Source organism: Carcharhinus amblyrhynchos, chromosome 8 (assembly GCF_965287045.1).
Source record: "Carcharhinus amblyrhynchos chromosome 8, sCarAmb.v2.hapA, whole genome shotgun sequence".
Taxonomy (NCBI): Eukaryota; Metazoa; Chordata; class Chondrichthyes; order Carcharhiniformes; family Carcharhinidae; genus Carcharhinus; species Carcharhinus amblyrhynchos.
In genome coordinates this window covers 16,802,674-16,821,778 of record NC_137331.1, presented here as the reverse complement: position 1 = coordinate 16,821,778, position 19,105 = coordinate 16,802,674, and the positions used below count along the sequence as shown (strand labels likewise).

Below are 19,105 nucleotides of genomic sequence, written 5' to 3'. Positions count from 1 at the left end.
GCGAGAGAGAGATGAGAGAGAGCGAGCGCGCCTGGCGAGAGAGAGAGAGAGCGAGCGCGCCTGCGAGAGAGAGAGAGAGCGAGCGCGCCTGCGAGAGAGAGAGAGAGCGAGCGCGCCTGCGAGAGAGAGAGAGAGCGAGCGCGGCCTGCGAGAGAGAGAGAGAGCGAGCGCGCCTGCGAGAGAGAGAGAGACGAGCGCGCCTGCGAGAGAGAGAGAGAGCGAGCGCGCCTGCGAGAGAGAGAGAGCGAGCGCGCCTGCGTGAGAGAGAGAGAGCGAGCGCGCCTGCGAGAGAGAGAGAGCGAGCGCGCCTGCGTGAGAGAGAGAGAGCGAGCGCGCCTGCGAGAGAGAGAGAGAGCGAGCGCGCCTGCGAGAGAGAGAGAGAGAGAGAGCGCGCCTGCGAGAGAGAGAGAGAGCGAGCGCGCCTGCGAGAGAGAGAGAGAGCGAGCGCGCCTGCGAGAGAGAGAGAGGGAGAGCGCTCGAGAGAGAGAGAGAGAGAGCGCGCCTGCGAGAGAGAGAGAGAGAGCGGCGCCTGCGAGAGAGAGAGAGAGAGCGCGCCTGCGAGAGAGAGAGAGAGCGAGCGCGCCTGCGAGAGGAGGAGAGAGAGCGCGCCTGCGAGAGAGAGAGGGAGCGCGCCTGCGAGAGAGAGAGAGAGAGCGCGCGCCTGCGAGAGAAGAGAGAGCGAGCGCGCCTGCGAGAGAGAGAGAGAGAGCGAGCGCGCCTGCGAGAGAGAGAGAGAGTGCGCCTGCGAGAGAGAGAGAGAGAGAGCGCGCCTGCGAGAGAGAGAGAGAGCGAGCGCGCCTGCAAGAGAGAGAGAGCGAGCGCGCCTGCGAGAGAAGAGAGAGCGAGACTCCATCTGCAGGAGGGAGAGAGAGTGCGCTACTGTGACCCAGAGAAAGTGTGCACCTGCGAGGGAGAAAGAGTGCGCCTGCGAGTGAGAGCACAAGCTTGCGAGAGAGTGCATCTGCAGGAGGGAGAGAGAGTGTGCGACGTTGAGCCAGAGAGAGAGCGTGCCTGCGAGAGAGCGCACCTGTGAAAGACAGAGCACGTCTGCGAGAGACACTTCTGCAACAGAGAGGGCGCGTCGCGAGAGTGAATGTGTCTAAGAGAGTGTGTCTGCAAGAAAGCGAGCGTGACCGCGAAAGAAAGCGCCTGTGACAGAGAGCAAGTCACCATGGATTCCATGCATCTTAATTTTCTGGATGACCCTACCATGAGGGATCTTGTCAAAAGCCTTACTAAAATCCATGTGGACAACATCCACTGCTCTGCTCTCAAACGATCACCTTCGCCACCTCCAAGCATAAATCCATTGAGATAGAAAGACATGACCTGCCTAGTACTAAGTCATGTTGACTTTCCCTAATTTCCCATGCTTTTCCAAATGTGCATAAATCCTTTCCCTAAAAACCCTCTCCAATAGCTTCCCAATCACTGATGTAAGACTCACCAGTCTATAATTTTCTGAGTCATCTCTTCTTCCTTTCTTGAACTCTTTCCCTTCTTGCCTTGTTTCTTGTGGACTGGACATCCTTGGGCAATTTTCATGTTGTCCGGAAAGTGCCAGAGAAATAAAAGCTTGGCTAGGGGAGCAACAATTCTGGAGCACAAGTATGTTGCTGAAATGTTGTCAGGGTCTATTGCCTTTGTAGTGCCTCCAAATGTTTCTTGATATCATGTGGAATGAATCAAATTGGCTGGAGACTGGCATCCGTGATGCTGAGGACCATTGGAGGAGGATGAGATGGATCACCAACTCTTGCTACTTTCTGAGAGTTTGTTCTCACTGGAGCAACGGTGATTGAGGGGAGACCTGATGGAAGTCTGCAAGATTATGAGAGGCATGGACAGAGTGGATAGTCAGAAGCTTTTTCCAGAGTGGAAGAGTCAATTACTAGGAGGCATAGGTTTAAGGTGCGAGGGGCAAGATTTAAAGGAGATGTACGAGGCAGATTTTTTACACAGGGAGCGGTGGGTGCCTGGAACTCGTTGCCGGGAGAGGTATGAGGAAGCGGATACAGAAGTGACTTTTACAAGTCTTGACAAGTACATGAATGAGGTGGGTATAGAGGGATATGGTCCCTGGAAGCATAGGGGATTTTAGTTAAGTCATCCAGCATGTTCAGCGCAGGCTTGGAGGGCCAAAGGGCCTGTTCCTGTGCTGTAATTTTCTTTGTTCTTTATTGGTACAAATGCTTCAGCCTTAACTTTTGCATAAATGGGCTCTTCCATCACTGAGGATGGGGATGTCTGCCTTCATCAGTCGGGGCATAGAATATAAAAATTGGCAAATCATGTTGTGGCTGTGTAAAACTTTACTTCCGCCACATTTGGAATATTGTGTACAGTTCTGGTCGCCACACTATCAGAATGATGTGGAGACTATGGAGCGGGCACAGAAAGGGTTTACCAGGATGTTATCTGGTTTGGAGGGTATTAGCTATGAGAAGAGACTGGACAAACTTGGTTTGTTTTCACTTGAACACAAAAAGCTGAGTGGTGACTTGATAGGAGCATAGAAAATTATGAGAGGACTGGATTCGAATGGATAGTCTGAGCCTTCTTCCCAGGATAGAAATATCAGTTGCCAGTTTAAAGTAGGGGAAAAGTTTAAAGGAGATGTGAGAGGCACGTTTTTTACCACTGAAGGCACTAAGTGCCTAGAATGTGCTGCTCGAGAAGGTGGTAGAAACAGATACAATAGCAACATTGAGAAACACCTTGACAGATATATGAATAGGCAGAAAATCGAGGGATATGGACCATATAGAGGCAAAAGATGTCTTGGGACAAAGAACCTGTTCCTGTGATGTACTGTTCTTTGTTTATTCCCATTTGATGCCAGAGTGGAAAGGGAACTGTGGCCAAACCATGGCTTACAAGAAGCATTAGAAATAGGATTAGATTGAAAGAAGAATATTTATCAATCTTTTGCCATGGGTGGCATGGTGGCACAGTAGTTGGCACTGCTGTCTCTCAGCTCCATGGACCTGGGTTTGATTCCTGGCTTGGGTCACTGTCTGTGTAGGATTTGCACGTTTACTCTCCCCCCCCACCCCCCATGTCTGTGTGGGTTTCCTCCAGGTACTCTGATTTTCCTCCCACAGTCCAAAGACATGCATTGGCTATGTTAAAATTGCCCCTTTGTTTCCCAGGATGTGTAGATTCGAGGGATTAGCGGGATAAATATGTAGGGTTACGTGAATAGGCCTTGTGGTATTGTTGTCAGTACAGACTCGATGGGCTGAATGGCCTCCTGCACTGTAGGGTTTTCTATGATTTCAAAGAAGCAGCATACAAATTGACAAGGAAAAGCAGAACTGGTAGCTATGGTTTAGACTTCAGAAGTCTAACAGATTACTATGTAAAGTTAAAGCGCATTGGTTTGTGGGTAGTGTCTTGCGCTGGATAGAACGCCACTTGGCAGACTAGAAACAAAGAATTGGTATAAATGGGTCTTTTTCCAACTGACTAGTGAGTACCAGACAGTTCTGTGCTGGGACCCCAAATATTTATATTACATATATTAATGATTTGGACAAGAGGAACTAGATGTAGTATGCCCAAATCTGCAGATGATACAAAGTTGGGTGGGAGGGTAAGCTGTGCGGAGGATGTAGAGATGCTCCAGTGTGATTTAGACAGGCTGAGTGTGTGGCATTTGCATGGCAGGTGCAGTATAATGTGATAAATGTGAGTTATCCATTTCAGTCGCAAATACAGGAAGGCAGATTATTATTTGAATGGGTATAAATTGAGAGAGGCGGATACTCATCAAAAGCATGGTGTTCTTGGGCATCAGTCACTGAAATTAAGCGCACAGGTACATCAGGCAATAAAGAAGGCAAGTAGTATGTTGGCCTTCATAGCGAGAGGATTTGAGTCTAGGAATAGGGATGTTTTATTGCAATTGTATTGGATATTGGTAAGGTCGTATCTGGAGTATTCTGTGCAGTTTTGGTGTCCTTATCTGAGGAAAAATTTCTTGATATAGAGGCAGTGCAGTGAAGGTTTACCAGACTGATCCCTGGGATGGCAGGACTGTCACATGAGTAGAAACTAAGTGAGGTTAGGAATATATTCATTTGAATTAGAAGAGTGAGAGTGGATCTCACAGAAACTTATAAAACTCCAACAGGATTAGATATGGTAGATTCAGAAAGAATGTTCCTGATCGTGGGGCAGTCCAAAACTTGAGGATAAGGCTTTTAAGACTGAGGTGAGAAGAGGTTTCTTCACCCAGAGGATGGTGAATCTGTAGAATTCACGACCACATAAAGTAGTTGAGGTCAAAGTGTTGTGTAATTTCAAGAAGAAATTAGGTATAGCTCTTAGGCTAAAGGGATCAAAGGATATGGGGAGAAGGCAGAATCAGGGTATTGAATTTGATGGTCAGCCATGATCATATTAAAAGGCGCAGCAAGCTCAAATAGCCAAATGGCCTATTCCTGCTTCTGTCTTCTATATATGGGCTATCGTGCTCCAGTGGCTAAATATAAAAAAGGATAGTAAGAGTTTTTATAAATATATAAAGAGGAGGCGGCTGGCTAGGGTGAATGTTGGACCCTTAGAGGATGAGAGGGGGGATTTAGTGGTGGGGGATGAGGAAATGGCTGAGGCCTTGAATAAGTTTTTTGCTTCGGTCTTCACGGAGGAGGACGCAAATAGTTTGCCGGATATTAAAGATAGAAGGATGGTAGGAGTTGAGGGCCTGAATGCGATCACTATCACTAGAGAGGTAGTGCTCGACAGACTAGTGGGACTGATGGTGGACAAGTCCCCAGGATCGGATGGAATGCATCCCAGGGTTCTGAAGGAAATGGCGGAGGTGATAGTGGATGCCTTAGTGATTATTTTCCAAACCTCGCTGGATTCCGGGGAAGTACCGGAAGGTTGGAAAACGGCTGATGTTACACCGCTGTTTAAAAAGGGTAGCAGGCAAAAGGCAGGGAATTATAGGCCGGTTAGTTTAACGTCTGTTGGAGGAAAATGCTTGAATCCGTCATCAAAGAAATAGCGAGGCATCTTGAGAAGAATTGTTTGATAGAGCAGACGCAGCACGGATTCGTTAAGGGGAAGTCGTGTCTGACGAATTTATTGGAGTTCTATGAGGATGTGTCTAGTGCGGTGGACAGAGGGGAACCGGTGGATGTGCTGTTTCTCGATTTTCAGAAGGCGTTTGATAAGGTGCCGCACAAAAGGTTGTTACAGAAGGTTAGGGGGCATGGAGTTGGGGATAAGGTGTTAGCGTGGATAGAGGATTGGCTGTCAAATAGGAGGCAGAGAGTAGGTGTCAAAGGGTGCTATTCGGATTGGCAGTTGGTGACTAGTGGAGTGCCCCAGGGATCGGTGCTGGGGCCTCAGCTATTTACCATTTATATAGGTGATCTGGAGGAGGGAGCTGAGTGTAGGGTGTCGAAATTTGCTGATGACACAAAGATAAGTGGAAAAGCAAATTGTGCGGAGGGTGTAGAAAGTCTGCAGAGGGATCTAGATAGGCTGAACGAGTGGGCGAGGACCTGCCAGATGGAATACAATGTTGGCAAGTGTGAGGTTATCCACTTTGGCAGGAATAATAGTAGGAGGGACTACTATTTAAAGGGTGAAAAGCTGCAGCATGCTACGGTGCAGAGGGACCTGGGGGTCCTTGTGCATGAGTCACAAAAACCCAGCCTGCAGGTGATCAGGAAGGCAAATGGGATGCTGGCCTTCATAGCGAGGGGGATTGAATATAAAAGTAGGGAGCTCTTGCTGCAACTGTACAGGGCACTGGTGAGGCCGCAGCTGGAGTACTGTGTGCAGTTTTGGTCGCCGCACTTGCGCAAGGATATTTTGGCCTTGGAGGGAGTGCAGAGGAGGTTCACTAGGCTGATACCGGAGATGAGGGGGTTAGACTATGAAGAGAGGCTGAATAGACTGGGCTTGTACTCATTGGAGTTTAGAAGGATGAGGGGGGATCTTATTGAGACGTATAAGATGATGAAGGGGATGGATAGGGTCGAGGTGGAGAGGTTCTTCCCGCTTCCCACTCAGAAAGGACAGCAGGACTAGAGGGCACAGCCTCAAGATGGGGGGGCGGGGGTGGGTGGGCAGTTTAGAACGGAGTTGAGGAGGAACTTCTTCACCCAAAGAGAATCTCTGGAATTCTCTGCCCGTTGAAGTGGTGGAGGCTGCCTCGCTAAATATATTTAAGACGCGGGTAGATAGGTTTTTGGTAGGCGAGGGGATTAAGGGTTATGGGGAGAAAGCGGGAAAGTGGAACTGAGCCACTTCAGATCAGCCATGATCTTATTGAATGGCGGGGCAGGCTCAAGGGGCTAGATGGCCTACTCCTGCTCCTATTTCTTATGTTCTTATGTTTACTGTCAAAGGAGGGTCATGGGCCTCCTTGTTGAATCATAGAATGAGAGAATCCCTGCACTGCAGAAGGAGGCCATTTGGCCCATCAAGCCTGTACCAGCTCCCTGACAACAATCCCATCTATTTCCAACCCCATCACCCCATGTATTTGCCCCACTAATCCCCTCAACCTACACATCTTGGGGCACTAAGGGGCAATTTAGCGTGTCCAATCCACCCAACCCGGACATCTTTGGGGTGAGGGAGGAAACCAGAGCACCCAGAGGAAACAATTGTAGACACGGGGAGAACATGCAGACTGCAGACAACCTCCAGACTTTCCTGGAGCTTATGATTGGTTTATCTGAGGGATGCAAACAATTGGTCAGAAACATCACTCGTCTCACACAGTCAATTATCAAAACATGCTGTCCAATACATTGGTCTTAGTTACATTGAAGTGTCTCAGTGAACAGGACATCATTCAGGTTGTTCTGAGAGGTCAGACGTCCACACATCATTTTTACCTTATTCCCTCATGAACCAGTCTACTGGGTTCTTACCTTCCTCTCCTCTTACCTTCCTGCCAACCTCTTCACAATCTGAAGACCTCCCTCCACTTTCACCCACTCCCAGCTCATGGTTGGTGAATATGGCACCCTCTTCTGGTGACTGCTGTCTCCTGTTTGTTGTGGCTATGTTTCTCATGCATGTGAGTGCAGAGCTCCCTTGAGTACTTAATACTCACCCCCTGTGCCTCCAAATTTAGATCACCCCCAAGAGGCTAGAGAATATTCCCATTCCTTTGGGCACCTGCCCATTCAATGGATCCAGGGCTTCAGATTTAACTCTCCAATCTTAAGACGCATTGGCTGATGTGTGCTCTGAGACTCCCTGAAACCCACATACTTTATTGCAACTATATAGATGGGCACCCTTCCTCTGACCCACACACTGTACAATGTCTACTGAACTCACCCCTTACGAGTGTAGAAGGTCATCGGGCACAACATCGTGGACCGAAGGCCCTGTTCCTATGCTGTACTGTTCTGTGTTCCATGTTTTACAGCACTGGATTCAGCTGCGCCAGACAAGGTCATGTCCATTGATGTTAACTGTCAGCTCTGTCTCGGCCCCCTTGGTTAAGTGGGGTGGTCTCCCCCTTCCACCCTGAACATTAGGCTGTCACTACCTCCTACAAGCCTCGGAGACAGTCATCAGAGAAACGAGGGCTTGCTGGCTGTTGGAGCTCGCCTGCCACCTGCTGTATCTTCCAGCAGATGACATTCTGTATCCTCCAGTTTCTTCAGCAGCCTCTTTCCATTTGGATACGGCACCCGCTGCATGCCTGCTCCCAGCAACTAAGCTTGCCTTATACAATCCCAACTCATACTGGCTACCAGAAAGTGGCCAGCCAGCGTAATATTGTGAGTTTGAATTGGTTGCGGGTGGCACTGGGAAGTGCAACCACTTCTTGTTCCACCCACTGAACACGCATGTCATGCATAAAATTCTATCCATGGAATTTTTTTTTCTGGTTTGCTTTCTCTCATAACCTATTTTCTCCCTTTATATACTGTCCAATCTTCTGACCTGCCAGCCATTTTTTTTCTTGAAGTTTGAAACTACTTTTCACTTTTTTATTTAACCATGGATGATGGACTCTCCCTTAAAATTTCTCTTTCTCTTTCAAGCAGCATAAACATAGGAGCTCATAGAGAGGAGGAGAACAGGGAAGGCACAGAGGTGGGGGAATTTAGGGTGGAGCAGAGCACACACCTGGTCAGCAACCATTTGATTACTCATGACGATGCAGCTCTGGGGCTGCCTTTCCATTTGCTCGCTTGCAAAGTACACAAATCCCTTGGAAGGTCTTCGCAAATCCCTAATGTCCACAGGCTCCAATTTGACATGTATTGCACTAGGTCAACCTTCTTTCCTCTAGAAAAAGCCTGTTCATCCTTTTCTGACAATTTCCTCAGTTCTGGTATTCTGCTTATATCCTTTTTGCACCTTCTCCAGTTCCTTCAATATGACAATCACAACTGTAGACAGTACTTGAAAATATAGTATACTCAGTGTGCTACAACAAAGGTTCTATTGAAGTTCATATTAACTGCCATAATAAACCCTTTTTTTTCAAGGAGTCTAATTAACCTGGCAAAGCAAGATCAGAGACCTGAATAGTCATAGAATCCCTTCACTACAGAAGGAGGCCATTTGGCCCCTTGAGTCTATAGTAAGCATTAGGCCCTATTCCCCTAACCCAAATTCATATGTTCATTGCCACTTCTGGCGAATTGTGTAATTTTACTCCGATCCCGTTGCTCCTAAATCCCAGTTACGTTCATGTTTTCCAAATAATATAATCCATAGTATTTTCCTAGCAAAATATATTGAAATGTAATACTTAGCTGGTACTAATATTAATTTGCCATTAAAAACTCCTTTTGCATGTTTATTAATAAAGTCATAGAGGTTTGCAGCATGGAAACAGGCCCTTTGGCCCAACATGTCCTTGCTACCCAGTTATTACCATTAAGCTAGTCCCAATTGCCTGTATTGACCCAAATCCCTCTAGACCTATCTTACCCATGTAACTGTCCAAATGCTTTTTAAAAGATAAAATTGTACCCGCCTCTACTACTGACTCTGGCAACTTGTTCCAGCACTCACCCTCTCTGAATGAAAAATTGCCCTTCTGGACCCTTCGTATCGCTCCCCTCTCACTTTAAACCTGATATAAGATAGATACTGACTATGTATATTATCGATGCCCCTCATTATTTTATAGACCTTTATAAGATCACCCCTAAGCTCCAGAGGAAAATAATCCCAGGCTATCCAGCCTCTCCTTATAACTCAAACCATCAAGTCTTGGTAGCATCCTTATAAATCTTTTCTGCACTCTTTCTAGTTTAATAATATATTTTCAATAATAGGGTGACCAGAACTGTACACAGTATTCTGAGTGCGTCTTTCCAATGTATTGTACAACTTCAACAAAACGTCCCAACTCCTTTGGTCAATGTTCTGACCAATGAAACCAAGCATGCCAAATACCTTCTTCATCACCCTGTCCACCTGTGACTCCACTTTCAAGGAGCTATGAACCTGTACTCCTGGATCTCATTGTTCTCTAACTCTCCCCAACGCCCTATCATTAACTGAGAATGTCCTGCCCAATTTGGTCTACCAAAGTGCATCACCTCACATTTATCTAAATTAAATTTCATCTGCCATTCATCGGCCCACTGGCCCAATTGACCAAGATCCCATTGCAATCCTAGATAACCTTCTTCATGTCCACTATGCTGCCAGTGTTGGTGTCATCTGCAAACTTGCAAACAGGCTTCCTGATTTTTCATCCAAATCATTAATATAAATTTCAATGCCTTGCCATTGATTGTACTTCTCTTCCATGTTGACTGCATTTGGTGCAGTCTGCAAATTTGGACATTATTTTTAATTCCAATGTCTAAATATTTATTAGAAATTGTGAGCAGCAGCAGCCCCAGCATTTGTTTGTTTCCACCAACACTGACCCTAGTGGGGTCAAGCAGATATTATCATACTCTTTGTTGTCTTTCTGTTCTGTGGCCTGTCAGCTATCTGTTAAAGTCTTTGGGTGCAATCTTACTGGCTGTTCATGCCACCCTCCCACCGCAGTGAGGTCTGACAATTTGGCGCCCAGCCAAAACTCATTCACTGCAGCAGGATGGGAAAACCCCACTGGCATGAATGGCCATAATATTCCGGCCACATCATGTCCACACCAGCAATCAAGCACCTATCTATTCAAATCAATTTTTCCAACACTTGGTCTGTAGCCTTATGTGCTATGGTATTGCAAGTGCTCATCGAAATGCTTCTTAAATGTTGTGAGGGTTCTCACCTCTACCACTCTCTCAGGCAGAGTTCCAGATTCCCAGAACCCTCTGGATGAAAATATTTTTCCTTAAATTCCCGCTAAATTTCCAGCCACTTACCTTAAATTTATTCCTCCAATTATTGACCCCTCTGCCAAAGGAAGCGTTCACTCCTATCTACCCTATCTATGTTCATCATAATTTTGTGGAACTCGATGAGATTCCCCCCTCGGCCTCCTCTCCTCTTAAGGAAAACAATCCCAGCCTAATCAACTTATCTTCGTAACTGAAACGCTCCAGACCAGGCAATATCCTGGTAAATCCCCTCTGCACCCCCTCTAGTGCAATCACATCCATCCTTTGGCATGGCAACCAGCTCTACACACAGTATTCCTGCTGTGGCCTAATGAGTGTTTTATACAACTCCATCTCCCTGCTCTTATACTCTCGTTAGCCTCGACTAATAAAGGCAAATATCCCATGTGGCTTCTTAACCTGTCCTGCTGCCTTCAGGGATCTTTGGACATGCACCCTAAGGTCCCTCTGGTTCCTCACATCCTACCATTAATTGTGTATTCCTTTGCCTTCTCAGTCTCTCCAAAATGCATCACCTCACACTTTTCATGGTTAAGTTCCATTTGCCACTGTTCTGCCCATCCCATCTGACCAGGCCACTTGTATTATTCAGTAATCTAAGACTATTTACTGCACCATCAATTTTCTTATTATCTACGAACCTACAAAGAAGAGGTGGTGAGGACTGCTGCCTCACAGCTCCAAGACCTGGGTTCAGTTGCGGCCTTGGGTGACTGCATGGAGTTTGCACATTCTCCCCATGTCTGTGTGGGTTTCCTCTGAGTGCTCTGGTTTCCTCCCAGTGGATTGGCCATGCTAAATTGCCCCTTAGTGTCCCAACATATGTAGGTTAGATAGATTAACCAAGGTAAATTTGTGGGGCAAGGGAGTGGGCTTGGTTAAGATACTTTGTCAGAAAGTCAGTGTAGAATAGCCTCTTCTACACTGTTGGGATTCTATGATATGATCATACCTCCTACTTTCATCTCTAGATCATTAAAGTATACTACAAACAGCAAGGGACCCAGTACCAATCCTTGCAGTCCGCCGCTGGACACAGTCACAAAAACAACCTCAACCATCACCTCTGCCTCCTGCTGCTAAACTAATTTTGAAGCCAATTTGCCAAATGACTCTGGATCCTGTGGGCTCTTACCTTCTTAATCAATGTCCCACATGGGACCATGTCAAAGCCTTACTGAACTCTACATAGGCTACATCAACCACACTGCCCTTATCTCCACCCTAGTAATTGCCTCAAAAAATTCAATCGAATTTGTTAGATGTGATCTCCGTTGGGCAAAGCCATGCTGAGTATCCTTGATTAATCCTTGCCCCCTTAAGTATAGATTGATTCTGTTCCTCAGAATTGTTTCCAATAATTTCACCATCATTGATTTTAGACTCAGTGGCCTGTGTATACCTGTTTTTTACCCCTACTTCTCATCTTGAATAAAAGTAGCACATTAGCTGTCTCCCAGTTCTCTCGCACCTCTTCTGTGGCTAGGGAGAATTTGAAAATTAGTGTCAGAGCTCTTGCAATCTCTTCCTTAACTCCCATAATAGCCTGATAGATCTCATCTGGGGCTGGGGATTTATTCACTTTAAGCCTGCTCAAATCACTAATATCTCCTCTCTCCCAATATTAACTTGTTCAATTATAACATCCCTGATTTCTATACCCACATTGCCCTTCTCCGTAGTGAACAGAGATGCAAAAAACTCACTTAAAACCTCAGCTACGTCTTCCAGCTCCACACATATATTGATACTTTGGTCCTTCATGGCCCTACTCTGTCCCTGGTTACCTACTTGCCCTTAATATATTTATAAAGCACCTTGGAATTTTTTTTATTTTGCCCCTCTTCACTCTCCTAATTTATGTTTTAAAGTACCACTGCACTTTCCATACTCCTCTATGGCATCCACTGTTTTAAGTCCTTGTGGTGTCTGCCTTTAGCCTCCCTTTTTTTCTTTATCCAGTCCTGTCTATTTCTTGACATCCAGCATTTTTAGAGCTGTGGGTCCCACTCTTTACCTTTACAGGAACATGTTGGCCCTGTACGCTCTTTGCTTTTTGACGACTCCCATTGTAATAATACAGATTTTCCTAAAGTAGCTGCTCCCAGTTCACTTTGGCCAGATCCTATTTATCATATTCAGATCAGCCTTCACCTAATTCAGAATGTTTATTTTCTGGTCCAACTTTGTTCTCTTTCATAACTACCTTAAATCTTACCGAGATATGATCGCTGCCACTGTGCTCTGGAGTGGAAAATTCCAGAGAAGAGAAATTTCTTATCTCTGTCTGCAATGACAGGCTCCTTGTTTTGAAACTCTGCCCCCATTTCTAGATTCTTCCACAAGGGCAAAATATTCTGTCAGCATCTGATCTGTCAAAGCCTCTCAGAAATTATGTTTGGAACAAGATCATCCCTCATTCTTCTAAACCAGTGATGGACTCCTAGGCGAGTGAGTGGTCTGCACAAGTGGCCCTCTTTCAACTCAGTCGACAGTAAGATTGAAATCAGGCTTGTTCACTGACTAGGAGCCCATAAATTTCCGGATTCTCGAGGTTAACTTGCAGGTTAAGTTGGTAGTTAGGAAGGCAAATGCAGTATTAACATTCATTTTAAAAGGACTGGAATAGAAAAGCAGGGATGTACTGCTGAAGATTTATAAGGCTTTGGTTAAACCACATTTGGAGTATTGTGAACAATTTTGGGTCCCATATCTAAGGAACGATGTGCTTCCCTGGATAGGATCTAAAGGGGTCCACGAGAATGATCCTAGAAATGAAAGGCTTGGTGTATGAGGAGCATTTGAGGACTCTGGGTCTATACTCAATGGAGTTTAGAAGAATGAAGGGGGATCTCATTGAAACTTGCAGAACACTGAAAAGCGTGGATAAAGTGGATGTGGGGAAAGTGTTTCCATTAGTAGGAGAGAGTAGGATCTGAGCCTCAGAATAAAACCAAAATTAGAACCAAAATGAGGAGGAATTTCTTCAGCTACAGTGATAAATCTGTGAAATTCATTGCCACAGAAGACACTGGAGGCCAGTCATTGACTGTATTTAAGACAGAGATAGATAGGTTCTTGACTGGTAATGGGGAAAAGGTGGGATAATGGGTTTGGGAAACTTATCAGCCATCAATGGGCTGAATGGCCTATTTCTGCTTCTAAATCTTATGGTCTTATTTATACTTTGGATGTAGAGGGAGCACACAGCTTCACTTGCTTTGCATGCATATAACATCATATACTGGTAGACAAAAAATTACATGAACGGAACCGGTGGAATATGGTAATCCCTGCACATCGACAACAGTTAACAAAATGTCTTGTGGGCCGCGCTCCTATTCCTAATGGGTGATACGTGGGCCCCATGCCAAGGATTGCTCACCACTGTTCTCATAAATCAGAGAGGTTTATAGCATGAAAGCAGGCCTTTCGGCCCTACTTGTTCACACCGCCCCTTTTTTTAACCCCTAAGCTAGTCCCAATTGCCAGCATTTAGCCCATATCCCTCTATATCCACCTTACCTATGTAACTGTCTAAACACATTTTAAAAGACGAAATTATACCCGCCTCGACTACTGCCTCTGGTAACTCATTCCAGTCACTCGCCACCCTGTGTATGAAAAATTGCCCCTTGGACCTTTTTCTCTCTCCCCTCTCATCTTAAACCTATGTCCTCCAGTTTTATACTGCCCTACCTTTGGGAAAAGATATTAACTATCTAGCTGATCTACACCCCTCATTATTTTCTAGACCTCCATAAGTTCATCCCTAAGCCTCCTACACTCCAGAGAAAAAAGTCCCAGTCTATCCAACTCTCCCAGCCTCTAACGCAAACCATCAAGTTCCGGGAGCGTCCAAGTAAATCTTTTCTGCACTCTTTCCAGTTTAATAATATCCTTTCTATGATAGGGTGACCAGAACTGTACACAATATTCCAAGTGTGGCTTTACCAATGTCGTGTACAACTTCAACAAAAGATTCCAACTCCTATATTCAATGTTCTGACCAATGAAACCAAGCATGCCGAATGCCTGTTTCACCATTCTGTCCACCTGTGACTCCACTTTCGAAGAGCTATGAACCTGTACCCCCTAGATCTTCTCAAGGCCCCACCATTAACTGAGTATGTCATGCTCTGATTCGATCTACCAAAATGCATCACCTTGTATTTATCTAAATTAAACTCCATCTGCTATTTGTCAGCCCACTGGCCCAACTCATAGAATCCCCACAGTCCAGAAGGAGGCCATTTGGCCCATCAAGTCTACACCAACCACAATCCCATCCAGGCCTATTCCCATAACCCCACATATTTATCCTATTAATCCCCTGACACTAGGGTCAATTTAGCATAACCAATCAATCTAACCTTCCCAACTTTGGACTGTAGGAGGAAACTGGAGCATTCAGAGGAAACCCATGCAGACATGGGAAGAACATGCAAACTCCACACAGTCACCTGAGACTGGAATTGAACCCAGGTCCCTGTGTGGCAGCAGGTGATCAAGATCCTGCTACAATCCTAGATGACCTTCTTCACTGTCCATGATGCCACCAATCTTGGTATCATCTGCAAACTTATTATCCATGCCTACTAAATTCTCATCCAAATCATTAATATAAATGACAAATAACAGTGGACCCAGCACCAATGCCTGAGGCACATCACTGGTCACAGGCCTTCAGTTTGAAAAACGACCTTTTACAACCACCCTCTGGCTTCTCTCTTCAAGATGTGGACATGCCAGTGTTGGACTGGGGTAAACACAGTAAGAAGTCTTACAACATCAGGTTAAAGTGCAACAGGTTTGTTTGGCATTTGCTACCAAATAAACCTGTTGGACTTTAACATGGTGTTGTGAGACTTCTTACTGTGTTTCTCTCATCAAGCCAATTTTGTATCTATTTCGCTACTTCACCCTGGATCCCCTGAGATTTAACCTTATGCAACAACCTACCATGTTGTACGTTGTCAAAGGCCTTGCTAAAGTCCATGTAGACAACATCAACCGCACTGCCCTCATTTACCTTCTTGGTTACCCCTTCAAAAAACTCAAATTTGTGAGACATGGTTTTCCACTTTCAAAGCCGTGCTGACTGTCCCTAATCAGTCCTTGTATCTCTAAATGCCTGTAGATCCTGTCTCTCAAAATACCTTCAAACAACTTACCCACCACAGATGTGAGGCTCACTGGCCTGTAGTTCCCAGGCTTTTCCCTGTAGCCCTTTTTAAACACTTTATCAGGTCCCAGTGGTGTATCTACTTTGATGTGCTTTAAGACTTCCAGCACCACCTTCTCTGTAATATGTACATTCCTCAAGACATGACTATTTATTTCCCCAAGTTCCTTAACATCCATGTTTTTCTCAACAGTGACTACTGATGAGAAATATTCATTTAGGATCTCACTCATCTCTTGTGGATCCGCACATTGTTGATCTGTAAGGGGTCCTACTCTCTCCCTAGTTACTTTTTTGCCCTTTATGTATTCGTAGAAGTTCTTTGGATTCTCCTTTGCCTTATTTGCCAAACAATCTTGTGTGCCGTTTTTGCCCTCCTGATTTCTCTCTTAACTCTAATACTACACTCACTCTTCTAAACCGTGTCTTCCCAACCTTTCTTCATAAGCCAATCCCTTGTTCCCAGCAATCAACCGGGAGACCATCTCTGAACTTCCTCTTATTACTTATCAGAAAGCTTTTGGGAATCTATGGTATTCTTGGGATTTCCCGTGAATACCTTATATGATAAAAGTTGATATATTAGTGTCACAAATAAGCTCATAACACTGCACTCAAGTTGTTGTGAAAATCTCCTTGTTGTCATACGTTGGTGCAGTTTAAGTACACTGTGGGAGAATTTAGCATGGCCGGTGCATCTGACCAGCATGTCTTTCAGACTCTTGGAGGAAACCCACGCAGACATGGGGATATCATACAGACTCTGCACAGACAGTGAGCTGGGCCCTGGCACTGTGAGGCAGCAGTGCTAACCACTGTGCCACCTCAAGTTGCATGTTCTAGAAATCTTCCACCATACAAAATAAATGGTACTTGCTGGAAGCAACTCAGTCTGATCAGTGGCAACTAACTATACTTACCGAAGGTAGCAACTTGACTTCATGCCTTGAGACTTCCCTCAACCATTTTTCCAAAACTCTTTTGGGACCTATCATTAAACCTAATCAAATTGTGGGGCTATGTGTCAGTCAAGCTCAGTGACCCTCGGCTAGCTGGACAGCGTACTGGGAGCGGTATAATTGTGTCAATCAAGCTGAGTGGCCCACCCCCTAACTGGAGGATGTGTTCCGCTAGCTGGAAAATCTCAGCAGATCTGACAGACTCTGTGGAGACAGAGCCAGTGTTTGGAGTTTGGATGACCCTCGATCAGAGCTCAGAGCTTTTGTTGAAGATTTCAGTCTCCGCGCTGTCTGGCCTTTATCTGAATGGGCGGATTTTGTATTATTCAAGCTCATTGGTCCGCCACGAACTGGATGAAGTTTCCGGAATGGTGAGGCTGTCTGTCAATCAAGCCACCGCCCCGCCCCCGGCCTAACGAGCTTCTCCGAGTGGTGAGATTGTCTGTCAATCAGACAGCAGGTGTCCCGCCCCCTGACCGGGTGACGTACTCGGAGTGGTCGGATTGTTTGTCAATCAGATGGTGGTAGCTCCGCCCCTGTCAGGTGGCGGGTTTGGAGTGGGACGGATTATATTGCAGTTGAAGTGTAGGTTTATGGTTGGTGTGTGTGGCAATGGAGTGTTAGAGGCGGGATGGTGAGTGATGCTGGTGCACTGAGAAAAGCGAACGAGGAATTATCCGGGAATCATGTCCCGGTTCGTGGTCGGCAAGGTGAAGAATCCTGGAACGAGAGGGAAGGATATGCGAGCAGGATACAAGTACTCAATGGCAAGTAGAGAACCCGGGGTTTAGGCCCTGGAGTTCCTTGTTTGGGATGTGAACAGGCAGCCGGCAACTTGCTCGGTACGGCCACATAGCTGAGGGCAATGTGATTGGTGCACTGCTTGTATTGGGCTGGTTAACACTCAGCTTGTACTTTTAACTTGTGTTATCACCTTCATCTTTAATGAGCGACTTTTAGAAATCAAGGTATTCCTCTATTCTCGGAAGTTAAGTTTACTTTTTAAAACTGTGACTAAATTATATTGAAATCTCACTTTTTCGTGCCTGACTCTTCCATCAAATGAAACACATTTTCCCTATCAAATTTTCCTTGCCTTCATGAATTTTAATACCTCTATCAAAGCTCTGCATAGTCTTCTGTTCAAGGAAAACACTCCCAATTTCTCCAATTATAAGGAACTGAAATTCTGTATCCCTGAGATCATGGTCTCTCAAATGCCTTCAATCCAAAGTTAAGACTTTTTTACAAGCTCAACATAAAAACATAAACATAGATAATAGGAGCAGGAGGCCATTTGGCTCTTGGAACCTGCTCTGCCATTTATTACAATCCTGGCTGATCATCCAACTCAGTAACCTTATCCCATTTTTCCTCCATATCCTTTGATCCCCTTTGCCTAAGAACTATTTCTAATTCTTTGGAGATGCACAATGTTTTCGTCTCAAGCTCTCTCTGTGGTAGAGGATTGCACTTGCTGACCACTTTCTTGGTGAAGAAATTTCTGCTCATCTCTGTCCTAAATGGTCCATCCCATGCATCAATCAATTGCTGCATTCCCTCCATTGCAAGAACATCCTTCCTCACATAAAGAGATCAAACTTGCACACAATATTCCAGATGTGGTCTCACCAAGCCCTGTATGATTGTTGCAAGATATCTCTGCACCTTTATTCTATTCCTCTCACTATGAAGGCTGACATAACTAATGCTGAACCGCCAATTGAACCTACATGCTTACTTTCAGTGACTAGTGTACAGGAGACCAAGGTCTTGTTGCGCATTACTGTCTCTTAATCTATAGCTATTCTTATAATAACCTACCTTCCCATTGTTATTACCAATGTGGAAAACCTTACATCAGGGGCAGCACTGCGGCACGGTGGTTAGCTTTGCTGCCTATCAACATCAGGGATCCGGGTTCAATCTGGCCTCAGGTGACTCGCAAGTTCTCACCATGTTTGTGTGGATTTCCTTTGAATGTTTCATCCCACATTCCAAAAATATGTAGGTTAGGTGGATTAGCCATGGTAAATGTAGAAAGTCTTATGAAAGTCCAAATAAAGCACATCAACTCGTTCCCCCTTATCAACTCCACTAGTTATACCAAGAACAAAAAACAAAAACAGCCCGGGAAACAGGCCCTTCGGCCCAACAAGCCCGCGCCGCCATCTTAACACCACCAGTCCCCCCCTCCACCCATGACCCTTGTCTAATGTTTTATGGCCATCCACATTGAGGGAAACTAATTTAGGGACAATTTATTACTGCCAGTCAGCCTAACAGCACATCTTTGGGGTGTGGGAGGAAACCGGAGCACCCAGAGAAAACCCACACAAGCACAGGGAGAATGCGCAAACTCCCATAGACACGGGTCCAAATCCATGTGTCTGCACAGCAATCAGTGATAGTCACTGAGCTGTCGTCTTGCCCAGTATCTGGTCCAGTTTAGGCACACACTAACGACATGAAGCACTAGGCCAATCTCGAACAACCAAGAGCAGCCCAAGTATGACCCATCGCATGTATGCCTCTCGTTGGACACAAGGCGGACCGACTTAAAACCTGTGAATGAAAAGAGAAAAAAAAACATTATTGTTGTACCATATCCATTTGACTTACCAGGGACGCCCCAATGCTAATTTAAAACAATCTCCTAT

The 19,105-nt window shown here is 45.5% G+C and overlaps 1 protein-coding gene across 6 annotated transcripts in view; it reads left to right on the top strand.

Moving 5' to 3' along the window:
- The window catches only part of oxr1a (oxidation resistance 1a), a 588,813-nt gene that overhangs the window by 421,940 nt on the left and 147,768 nt on the right, over positions 1–19,105 (top strand). The window contains exon 1 of one of the 6 annotated variants that reach the window (XM_080193728.1): positions 17,017–17,212. The exons of the other annotated variants lie outside the window; for them this stretch is intronic. Coding sequence (XP_080049854.1) covers positions 17,132–17,212 — 81 coding nt within the window. The 5' untranslated portion in view covers positions 17,017–17,131. Of the gene's footprint in view, positions 1–17,016; positions 17,213–19,105 lie in introns of those variants that run through there. 6 annotated transcript variants of the gene reach the window in all.